This window comes from Tiliqua scincoides, chromosome 1 (assembly GCF_035046505.1).
Source record: "Tiliqua scincoides isolate rTilSci1 chromosome 1, rTilSci1.hap2, whole genome shotgun sequence".
NCBI classification, from domain to species: Eukaryota; Metazoa; Chordata; class Lepidosauria; order Squamata; family Scincidae; genus Tiliqua; species Tiliqua scincoides.
In genome coordinates this window covers 65,802,247-65,813,777 of record NC_089821.1, presented here as the reverse complement: position 1 = coordinate 65,813,777, position 11,531 = coordinate 65,802,247, and the positions used below count along the sequence as shown (strand labels likewise).

Genomic DNA, 11,531 nt, shown 5'->3' with positions numbered 1-11,531 from the left:
TCCCATGTAGTCACCAAGGAATGCTACCTAAGCATCTTGAAAACAGGGGAAAAAACACTGCCCACCCTTGTTTCCAGTGATGGACACTGAGCTGGCTTAAGAGGTCATGTCACCCTTCCTCCTGCCTTAGATCAAAAGTCTGCCTGAATTAGCTCAGCCCACTGTTAGCTTCCAATGAGGATTTACTTCCCCTTGAGTCCAGCTGTGTTTCTCCCAAGGATTATTAGGAAGAAAGTAGCTGCATTATCAGCACATGCTTAAAGGGTGTACAGGACTGGGCAAAATCTGACTACATACAAAGACTGCCCTGTATCTCATTTGGTCTACACCAGGGGTGTCCAAAGTTTTCGGCAGGAGGGCCACATTGTCTCTCTGACACTGTGTTGGGGGCTGGGGGGAAAAATTAATTTACATTTCAAATTTGAATAAATTTACATACATGAATATATTAAAGATGAACTTATATGATTGAATAAAGGCCTTGCACAAAAGCAAGGCTGGCCTTTCCTTTTCTGCTGCTATTGCATTGCAGATGTGAAACAGCAAGCAGTGGAGGGAGCCCTCATCCCATAGCTGCCCTCACACTGAGAGCAGTTGCATCGGGCCAGTGTGGGTTCCAACAAATCACCGGAGGGCCAGAGGCTCATTGGAGACGGGGAGCTCCCTGAGGGCCGCATTGAGAGGCCTCGAGGGCCGTAAGTGGCCCCAGGGCCACGGGTGCCCCAGGCACCCCTGGTCTACACTACCTAGTAGCAGGTCTTCAGGGTTTCAGATTGAGGTCTTTCCAAGGCCTACCTGAAGATGCTACCAGGGATGGTTTCTACAACCTTCTGCATACAAAGCACACACTTCCCCACTGAGCTATGTGTGGTCCCTGCCCTGCTCCCGCAATCACTCTGCAGTTTGTGCCCCTTACCTGAGGGTGGACTGAGAGAGCCAGGCCTCTCTTATCTGTTATGATAATGGTGATGGTGCTCTTGAGAACTGTGGCAAGGAAGGTGTTGATTCCAAACACCAAGGCACAGAGTTCTTTGGACAAGGAAGCTGCAATCTGGAAGCTTAGTCAAAGAGAGAGGAAGGCAGGTCAGGTCAGGTGGCAAAGGTACCAAGGACAAAGCAGGCTCACTTTATGGACCAAGGTCTCAACTAGTATGCTGCAGCATCACTGACAGTTGCACATACTGGTAAGCGTCTATTTAAAGTGTGTGGCATACAGCAATGACCAGTGGTAGTCACTCTGCACTGGCCCTAGAAAGCAGCTTGGAAATGTTTCTACCAAACAGGTTTGGAGGATACAGCAAGGTCCTCCTGCCACCACTATTTAAAGATAGGTGCATATAGTTGTTGGACCAGCAGACAGCTGAAGACTAGCTGATCCAGTCCTTCCCTTCCTCGATTCCTTAGTGAACAGCACAGATCCAGAATACTAGTACTTGTCAAATCTTGCTAAACCTTAAAAATTCAACATCACACCTGCCATGTGAGGCCAAACAGGTATATTCAACCATTTTGATAATCTAAAATCCAACTATGCTATTTATTCCGGCGTGCACATGCCTACCTGTACATCCTCACGCTTCCCTCCCCTTACCTGAAACAGTTAAACTGACTTTTTACTTCCAGGTGCTGACAGGACTCACACATGTTAAATCACTACCAGCACAGACTAAATCAAACTTTGTCTTCAAGTTGTTCTCACTACTCACATAGCTATAGGCACAAGAAACTGGTAGGAGCCCCTGAAAAGGATGTAGGCTATATAGCACAACCAGATATCTGTGGTAGTGTTCATCAGCAAAAGAAGGCCTGCCTGGAATGCAGTCACTACACCGATCACTAGCTCCGACCAGACTGTCCAGCGGATTTTCACATAGCCAGCAGCAAAGGATGTGATGGCACCTGAGAAAACACATAGTGTTAAATAGCAATGATCAGACAAACTGCTGTGGGTGGGGAATAAATTCCTGAAGCAACTGACTGGCATGGTGTTAAGAGTATGTGGTTAGCAGGTTTATCCAAATGCTACTATAGGAGAAACAAAGAAATGTAACCACAGGAGACACACTACAATTTACAAACCAAAGCAAGACAGATACTGGATTTGGTGGTCTCCTGAGTCAATGAACTGCAACTCTTACAGCCGTAATGAAGTAGACAAGAACTCATGGAATGAAGTGGTGTGATCCTTGGAAAGTTTTAACAATGGGGTTGTTCCAGTTCATTGTATCTGATGTTAACAATGAGCCACCCACCCTTTACCCAACATGTGTGCATTTCCCATAGGGGGTATCAAGCATTTACACCACAGCTAGAATGACTTAGCAATTGCCAGAGTTCAAGCAGGACTATTAGGAAGGCATGAATCAAACAGGGGACTGGGGGGGGGGTGGAGTAAAGAACCAAAAGGATGTCAAGTTTGCATGCTACTGATTGTTAAATTGCAGTTTACAACCAATCCCCGGAAGAGAGGCTTCACAGGCAAGGGCAGGTGCTTGCCTCCCAAAAGGCAGAAAGCCCAGCTGATACACATTTTACATAAAAAGATGCCTTATGGTGAGCCATTGGTGCATGTTAAGTCATTGGTGCACCTGGAAGAGCAGTGAGATCTGCTCTATCTCCTAGCCCTTTCCTGCCCTACTACTCAAATCTTTGTAACTGACAGCACAAGCCTACGTATGTCTACTCAGAGGTACATTCCACAGCATTCAGTGGGGCTTCTTCCTAGATAAATGTGCATTGGATTGCAGTGTGAGAATGCCAGAGACAATGACTAAGAAATGTGTGCTCCACAACTAAGCTATGACAGTCTTGCCCCAATGGATTCATAACCTACATCAGCCTTGTAAATTACAGAACATGAGGGGCCCTGTTGAGTCAAATGAGAGGCCCCTCTAGTCCAGTATTCTGTTTTCCACAGTGGCCAACCAGATGGTCCCAGGAAGTCCGTCAGCAGAGTACAAAGGTAATAGCTTGTGCCATTGCTCCCCAGCAAATTGCAATAATGGACTAGCTGGTGGGATAATGACAGGCTTGAGTATGTTTGAAACAAGGCATTTGTTCGCTTACATGAATCATCATAAATGACTGAATTTGGGGGTAGTCATGCACGCAATCAGTTCACTATGGAAGGAAGTGCACATTCTTACAGCATGTACGTGTTTATATTTCCGCCCATATTTTCACTGTGGACATGGGTCATCCAACTGCTTCCCAGTGGTGATTCCTGCAATCACGGCAGCACATTTTTCAATCACTACCAATACCTCTTTGGATGACCAAGGGCACACAGTGCATTCTCCTTGCAAGTGCATCAATTGCAGCACATGGACAACAGTTTGAAACCACTGGGATTTAAGGTCAGTTCAGCTATTCAGTGAAGTTTGCTTTTGTGTGGATGCACCTGGGACTATGGCCTAGAACAGGCCACGTGGTCACTCAGTCTCACTCTCAGCATGTGTTTGGAGCCCAGCAAAGTAGGGAAAAGTGCAAGCACAAATAGCCGGGAAGGGGAAGAGCTGTATACCAAGGAGTGTAGAAGCAGCTTCCACGCCTCCATTGTAGATCTTCCTTTTATCCCTGGTGGGATAAACCGTATTCCATAAAATCTGGACATAATACAACATCAGGTAGTAGCCTGCTGAATTGAATATCCACCAGAGGGACCAAAGTCTCAGCTGAGGCAATCGTATGATGGTCTTCAGCTCCTTTAACATTCGGAAAAAGGCCATGTTCTGCCAGGCAGAGGCCTTCTGCCAGACTGCTTCCCCAGCCCCAGGGTTCATTTTGTCCAGCTCAGAGGGGGAGGTGCCGTTGCACACAGGGTCACTCCTATTGAAAAAGAGGCTGCGTTTGGGGCGCTCCAGGAAGAGGGTCAGGATCAGTGCAAAGCACATGAATCCCAATGAGATGTAGTTCAGGGTCATGAAGGTGGTGCCCCCAACTGTGATACAGAGTTGCCCCAGCACAGAGCTGGTGAAGATTCCCAACAGCACTGCGGAGCGGGAATAACTGGCCATGCGCTGGTAGCGTGAAGGGGTGACCAGGGAGAAGATGTAGGAGGAGTAGGCCACCCGCGCAGCCATCGTGATTCCATAGAAGAACTCCATGAACTGCATGGCAATGATGCTGCTGCCAAAGATCAGCAGCAGCCAGACGGAGATGTGGCTTAAGCTCTGCAGCATCAACACCGGCTTATACCGCAGGTAGTCTGTCAGCAGGAAGATGGGCACCAGCACGGCCATGTAAGAGTAGGAGAGCACAGGTGTAATTTCATTGGTCACCTAGAAGATAAAATCACACCAACAGTTACATCTTATAACAATGAGGGACTTTGGACATGCCATTCTGCAAGGATTCAAGTGATGACAATACCTGCTGGGTAATATTGTTGGAGAGGGCTGCAGAATCCTAGGGTTTCAGGATTTCCGGAACATGTACTCTCACCACCTCTGTAGTCCGACTACTTGGTCCCTCCTCCTACACATACAACCATTTAAAGGGGGGGGGATTCCTCTATTAGCAGCGCACTTTGAGGTTTTCATACACAACCTGACTCTGTATCATGATGGCGAACACCCTTAGGAATCTTAGTTTAAAGCAGAAGCAAGTCGTACTGGCATTCCACAAGGCTTCCACACCATGCAAGAGGCTCCTGCAGGAGACAGTAGACTGGACTGCATGTGGCGTTCTGCCCTCATTCTAAGGCTCACGAGGACAGCGCTATGCAATGCAGCGTCTTCTGTCCTTGGAGAGCCCTCTCCCCTCGGCCAAGCCCCCCGTGTCACACCCTCACAGGTGTTCCCATTGAAGGGAGGCATGCATGCACACACTACAAGCACCCTGTATTTGCAGTTTTGGAATAGGGCCAAAATTTGTCAGATGATGCTGTAAAGCAGCAATTTTCAAACTTTTTTCATCTCAGTTCACACTGACAAGGTGCTAAAATTGTCAAGGCGCACCATCTGTTTTTTGATAATTGACAAGGCACACCATGCTGCTAGTGGGGGGCTAACATCCCCCCCAATGGCCCTAATAATAAATGACGCTCCCGAAAATTCCCATGGCACACCTGCAGACCATTCATAGCATACTGGTTAAAAATCACTGCAAAGTTTCTGCTCCAACTTTTCAAAGGCACCTCCTCCTTCAACAATTCAACATTCTTAAAAGGCTACCAAGAGAGACAATTTTTGCTCTAAGTTAATGTATCCACAGCCTCTTTCTGGAAGAACACAACTCAGTACTTTGTTCATTCTCACTGCTAGTCTTTGTCAGCAAATTCACACTTAATGCTATGGTTGACCAAGCAGCAGGTATGCCCTGTAATACTTCTTCCCAGAAGTGCTATCCAACACCTTGCTGGATTAACACTCCTTCAACTGGCCCATTTACCAAATTGCCCAGATGACACCAGACAGGATCACAGTGAAGTTCAGAGCTACATGTATGGTAGAAACAATCAAGCTGTAAGAAATCCTTACTAGGTGGGGTTGCTTAGCCCTCCTGCTTCTGCTTTCCTGTTTGCTATAACAACAACAGCAGCTTAACCCAGTGGTTCCCAAACTAGGGAGCCATGGAAAGCAGTAATGGAATTCTTACAAAAAAGCCACGGCGCTATAGAATGTATAGGATTGTAGCCCTAATGGGGACCTGAGGCCAATGGCCCAGTAAGTTAAGGGAACCACTAGTCAAAAAGGTTTGGGAACCACTAGATTAACCACATGCACCTCAAATTCTGTATGGCGTTCCTGTATGGATGCCAGCATTAAATGATTTGATTGAAAAGATCCATTCAAATTTTCTATACAAAATCTTAGGTGTACCGCATTGTGTTCCCTATGCGGCACTCTGCCTGGAGACAGGCCAATATAGGCTGGAGTTTCTAGCATGGTTCAGTTTCTTAAAATACTGGGCCAAAGTGTGCTTCAGGGCTGATCAAAACCCATTGTTAAAAGGGATACTGACTGACCCGCTGTTATCTCCCTGCTTAGCTCTTTTCTATAAGAAAATCAGACAAATGGGCCTCAAGGCAGATCTACAAGGAGCTGCTACACCTGAGGTTTCTATTAGGCTCCTGATAACAAGATTAACTGATATAGAAAGGCAAGAGATTTTGGTTGCAGCACAAAAAAAATGTTCGCCCCTGAATTTCCACCTTAATAATACATTTAGTCAACAACCAAAATATCTGACTTTCTTGGAGTGCCCCTTTGCAAGGAGGGCTTTTACATTAGCTCACCTTCTAAAGACCTACCTGGCAGGTTTAGAAATGCCCCGAAGGAGGAACGAGTCTGGAACTGCGGCCTTAGAGAGGTAGACTCTCTTTTACACATTGTTTTGCACTGTGTTAGCAATCAAGTGCCCAGAGACCAGTACCTTCTCCCATTATTAAGAACTAAAAAAGGTCTCCCTGAAAATGTTTGCCTATAATTTTTGTTGGCGGGGAATTCTGAACTCGTGACCCTTCCAGTCGTGAATTTTTTACACCTGAGCAACGTGAAGCAGGCTAATCTGTTGGTCCTAAGTAACCTGGAGTTACCCCACAAGTAAATTCTGGTGTTTTAACCTTTATCTTTATTTCTCTTTTTTAACATATATTTATATATTGGATTGTTTAGAGATATTATCTGTTATTTTTTATGCCTAATAAAGGTTTGATTGATTGATTAACCACATGAGAAACAAAGCACTGTACATACATAAAGTCCCTGCCCAGCTTACAACTTCCACAGACAGACAAATAAGGAGAAAGAAGGGGGAGCAAGGAAGACCATGGAGGAAGAGAGATACTAAAGCTAAGCTAAACATTTACTGAAAATAAGGGGAGGCCTGGGAGACAGGCAAAGCTGGCCTTTCCTTTGCTGCTGCTGCTGCTGCATCACAGACATGAAACAGCAAGCAGTGGAGGGAGCCCTCATCCCACAGCTCACATGAGAGGTCGAACAGTTGCCCTCACGCTGAGAGCAGTTGTGTTGGGCCAGTGCGAGCTCCAACAAATCTCCGGAGGGCCAGAGGCTCACTGGAGACTGGGTGCTCCCTGCGGACCAGATTGGGAGTCCTCGAGGGCTGCAAGTGGCCCCAGGTTTGAGCACCCCTGCTCAAGACTATGGGGCACTGTTTTACTATTTGTTCTGCAGGCCTCTGAGAACACATGGGCACATGTATAAATGGAGGAGAGGGGTGCAACTGTTCATATACACCACTGTGTGCTGGTTTGGGGAGAAGGGGGTGATGTGACTCCTGTGGCACTGGAATCTGCTGAACTGCACAAAGTGTGCTGAAGTCCTGTGGTTTCCAAAACCACCACACACTGCGCTACACCTGCTCAATCACAGAGAGTAGCTCTTAAAGAAAACTTAGGCAACTTTTTGTGTCAGAGTCCCACAGCAATATTCCCCACTGTTGCCCCTGCCTTCCACCCTGGTCCCCTGCTAAGGAGGTCAGCTAAGCCTCTTTCAGCTGCCTTTGACTGGAACTTGCTGTTCTCTAGCCATGGAAACAAGTCAGCAGGAGTCTCCAAGCTTGGGTCAAAAGGTGTTGCAAAGTATGTCTCCCGTGGGGAAGCGGGAAAGGAAGAGACACAAGGCAAAGGCTTATGCGCCACTAAACTTATTGGCACTAAAGAAACACAAGGAGTACTTATATATAGGGATATTTATGGCTGTCTTTTATATTTTGATTGTATGTAAGCCACCTTGAGCATCCACAGCTTCTATACCAGTGGCTCTCACACATTTAGCACCAGGACCCACTTTTTAGAATGAGAATTCGCCAGGACCCAGCGGAAGAGATGCCACAACCGGAAGTGATGTCATCAAGTGGGAAAATTTTTAACAATCCTAGGCTGCAATCCTACCCACACTTACCCAGGAGTAACATTTCCCCAAATGCAGTCACATACCACGGTAGTATTAAATCTAATATGTTAAAAAAGTATACTGAAATGAATGGAGAACCACCTGAAATTGGCTCATGATCCACTTAGTGGGTCCTGACTCACAATTTGAGAAACACTGTTCTATACTTTTCTATGCTGTAGAAAGTATTTTCACTAGAAGTGCCTACTTCCATCACAAAACCTCACTGACAGCAGGTCACCCCTGTCGCAGTTCACATTCCACACTGGAGCCCTCTCAGAGTCCAAGTATGACATTCATCAGTGAGGAGGAGAACAACAGAGAGAGAAATATGGACATTAAAAAGAATGGGAAACAGAATCCAAGAGAAAATTATACTTTTAAAAAGAAGCAACTGCCCCTTCCCCTCTTTTCTCCATTAGCAATCCACCTAAGGAATGCTGATTCAAATTATCACTGAATAATTTGCATGCCTGATGACCACTTCCAATTTGGTTTTCCAGTCACTGGATGTGAGATATTAGCAAAGGAATCAGAACAAAAGAACGGGAGAGCTGATGCACATCTTAACAATCACTGTTCTAGCTATTCCATCTGTCCTAAGAGGAGTTTGAGGTCTAGTGGCACCCCAGCAGAAACCATGCTCTTTAGTGCTTTCAGAACACCGTCCAGCTTTCCACAAGCTGCCTTAAAAGAAACCCGTTCATTAGAATTCAACTCATAGGGTGTTTTCGGCCAGTCCCGAGTCTAACAGTACATAGATGCTGGTCTAAGTCCTTAATCGATCTCCCTATATTCAGGCTAGAAGAGGTTGGAAAGAACCTGCCAAGTGGGTCAGCTGCAGAGAAAGGCATGACACAGCACAATGTGTCCATACCAACAAGCCCATTAAGTGGGTAACTGGAGATGGTCCTTGCCTAGTTTGCCACACTAAAAACAGAAAAATAGAACGGGACAAGCCTTAATGAACTCTCTGTTCCAGTCACTCCCATCCCACTCTCTGCACACAGAGAGGCTGCTCACGCAGACACCGGCATGCCTAAAAGGTTGAGCTTTGACCCCTCCAAAGGGCAGAGCTGGGAGGCTGTATCTGTGCTAAGCAGCCACATGTGCTAAGCTCCCCCTCTGCTCCTTCTGTCAGCAGGGCTCTGTGAGCAGACTTGCCTCACAATCCACAAGAGCCGTCCAGGGTCCAAGAAAAAACCCCAAGAAGGACTTTGAGAGAGAAAACAGAAATTACTCAGCACTAAAGAGAGACCGAAGGTTCAAGCAAACCACTTGGAAATCAGGTCAGCAGGTCAGAGTTAGCCTAGTAAGGCAGTTACAAAATCTCCATTCCTTCCTTAGGGCTGTTTTAGTTCTACAAATCTAAAGAAAAACTTTTTTTTTTCTTTAAAGACACCATCAGAGAAATCCATATGCCATGAGTGTTAAAACATGTGCCAGTTTTTAAACAGAAATACTGCTAGACAGTCAATCAAAAAGCATTTTTCTTAATATTTTCTGCACATTATGGGAAAAATAAATTGATCTTCGTTTTGAACACTGAAAAAGTTGGGATGTCACTAGAATAGGGCTTTTATTATACCTCTAACTGCAAGACAAAAATAAAAAAGGATTTTCATTGAAATGGGGGGGTAGACTAGAGAGGAATCTATTTTTCTAAGTCACAAACAGTGGCATTTCAGGCTTCCCTAAATTACAAACGGTATTTTCCACAGCTTTGTGAAATAACGGTGGAACTGGATCCTTGCGTGTTAGGGCACAATCTGGCAAAAATGCAGCACTCTTCAATTCCATTAACTTCTAATAGGATGCGTTTAACTCTCCCTCTGCAATTAATGGGACTTTGAAGTCCCATTTAACTTTGTCTCGGCTCACGTCCTTAATTAGCAATTTGAACTGAACTGGTTCACAATCCATTTCCGGTTCATGCAGAACGGGGTGGTGAAGGGGTGGGTGGATCAAGACCAAGGGCGGGTGGGATTGGTGCCGCCGCCATGCTCCTTATGTAGATCCCCTTCAGAGGCCTGATCCACCTGCACGGACCAATGCAGACTTGTGCCAGCAATATCGCTGGTGCAGGTCTGAGTTGACCCATTGTGGCTGTTGAGGCTTACGCAGGAGCAAGAGGACAAAAGTTCCCTTACTCCAAGGAGACCTCCAGCAGCCAAAAGTCCCCCACAGGATGCAATGGAGCCTGCACTGGCATCACCCTGTGGGGATTTACGTTGGATTAGGTTGCCCATGGGTCTTTGGCTTGACCCAGCAGAGCCTTTCTTATGCTCTCAATTAGACTACGGATGAGGCTGATCTTGTAACATTGTCAGATTTTTTAAAAGACACTCTCAAATAAGTGATTCAAACATGGAACCTGAAACATTTTTAATATTGGAAACTGGGATCAGTTTGCTGACTTTTTTTAAAGTGTAAAATAACAAAACTCAGTGGGAATGTTATAGTAAAACAAAGTCTTAGTACTTTATTGGATCTCTTACAATGGAATGAGTTCCAGTACTTCCAATGTTCAGGGCTTTTCCATGTGAGACACACCCTGAATCTTCCCTAATATACATTTTGAGTGCACAACTCCTTAAACTCCTCCTTGAAATTCCTCCTGCTCAAATTGAACCATTATAAACTGTGAAGAACAAGATCCTCCCTGATTAAAGCCAGTCTTAAAGTCACAGTCTGAGGGCACAGGATCCAGTCCGCTTCTGCTTACAGAAGCTAAGCAGGTCTAGGTCTGCCAGTGCCTGGAGGGTGACGGCCTAGCACAACACCAAGAGTTCCGTGATGGAAGAAAGGCAGAATAGACACATAATCAAGAAATAAAACAAATCTCAGCATTGGCCTGAGAAAGATTTTGGTATCCTACCTCTGACCACTTGAAACCTCTGTCTGAAATTGTGCCAAAGATAAAACACAATTTGGCTAACTTAGGGGAGGTGATCAATGGAATGCTCCTTTGTTATCTGAGAAAAAGACCTGAGTTTTAAGAAACACAAAAGCCCTAAACACGTCCATTAGTGTCAGATAAGATACTCTGATAACAGCAAATAGGTTTGTGCCCTGGAAAGCTTAATGAACAGATCAAGGTTATTGCAACCTAGAGGCTGGAGAGAAGAGGCAGACTTAGTCACACTGCTAAACAGGAGGAAGCCTTGGACGCCTGCTTGCTCCTTGCTTGCCTTGCAGGTGGCTTGCAGGCTTCTGATCCTGCTTCAAAGCAAGTCACCCCTTGACATTTTGTCCAAAGCAGCCTGCTTTGGACAAAGCCCCTACAGCCCTACTGTCTGCAGGGCAAGCACAGAGCCACAGTTGGTCAGCTCAGACAAATGGCTGTCTAGGGAAAAACAGGGGGCTTACTTTAAATTTTCCATTTTGAGAACTGTGAGCAACCCTAAAGATATGTTCTGATGTTGCAACTGTTTTACTAAGCTAACTTGAACCCAGTTTACAAGTTAGCCAAAGTCACACTGCCTTGCAAATAATTCACTTAGTGGCTATTGCATCTCAAAAAGCAACAGACTGTACTGTTGCAAAACTATTACCCAACTGCAACATATGTTCATAATTAATAATTTGGAGCACAATCCCATCCCCCATAGGTGCAACTATTCATACAGGAGGGGACACACAGACTTCAGTGGTGCCCTCTTGCCTCCCTCACTG

General features: G+C 45.6%; 1 protein-coding gene across 1 annotated transcript in view; it reads right to left on the bottom strand.

Moving 5' to 3' along the window:
* SLC19A1 (solute carrier family 19 member 1) overlaps positions 1–11,531 on the bottom strand; it is a 30,191-nt gene that overhangs the window by 2,988 nt on the left and 15,672 nt on the right. The window contains exons 3-5 of the mRNA XM_066611321.1: positions 3,524–4,280; positions 1,707–1,899; positions 917–1,058 (exon numbers count right to left, since the gene is read on the bottom strand). Coding sequence (XP_066467418.1) covers positions 917–1,058; positions 1,707–1,899; positions 3,524–4,280 — 1,092 coding nt within the window. The remainder of the gene's footprint in view (positions 1–916; positions 1,059–1,706; positions 1,900–3,523; positions 4,281–11,531) is intronic.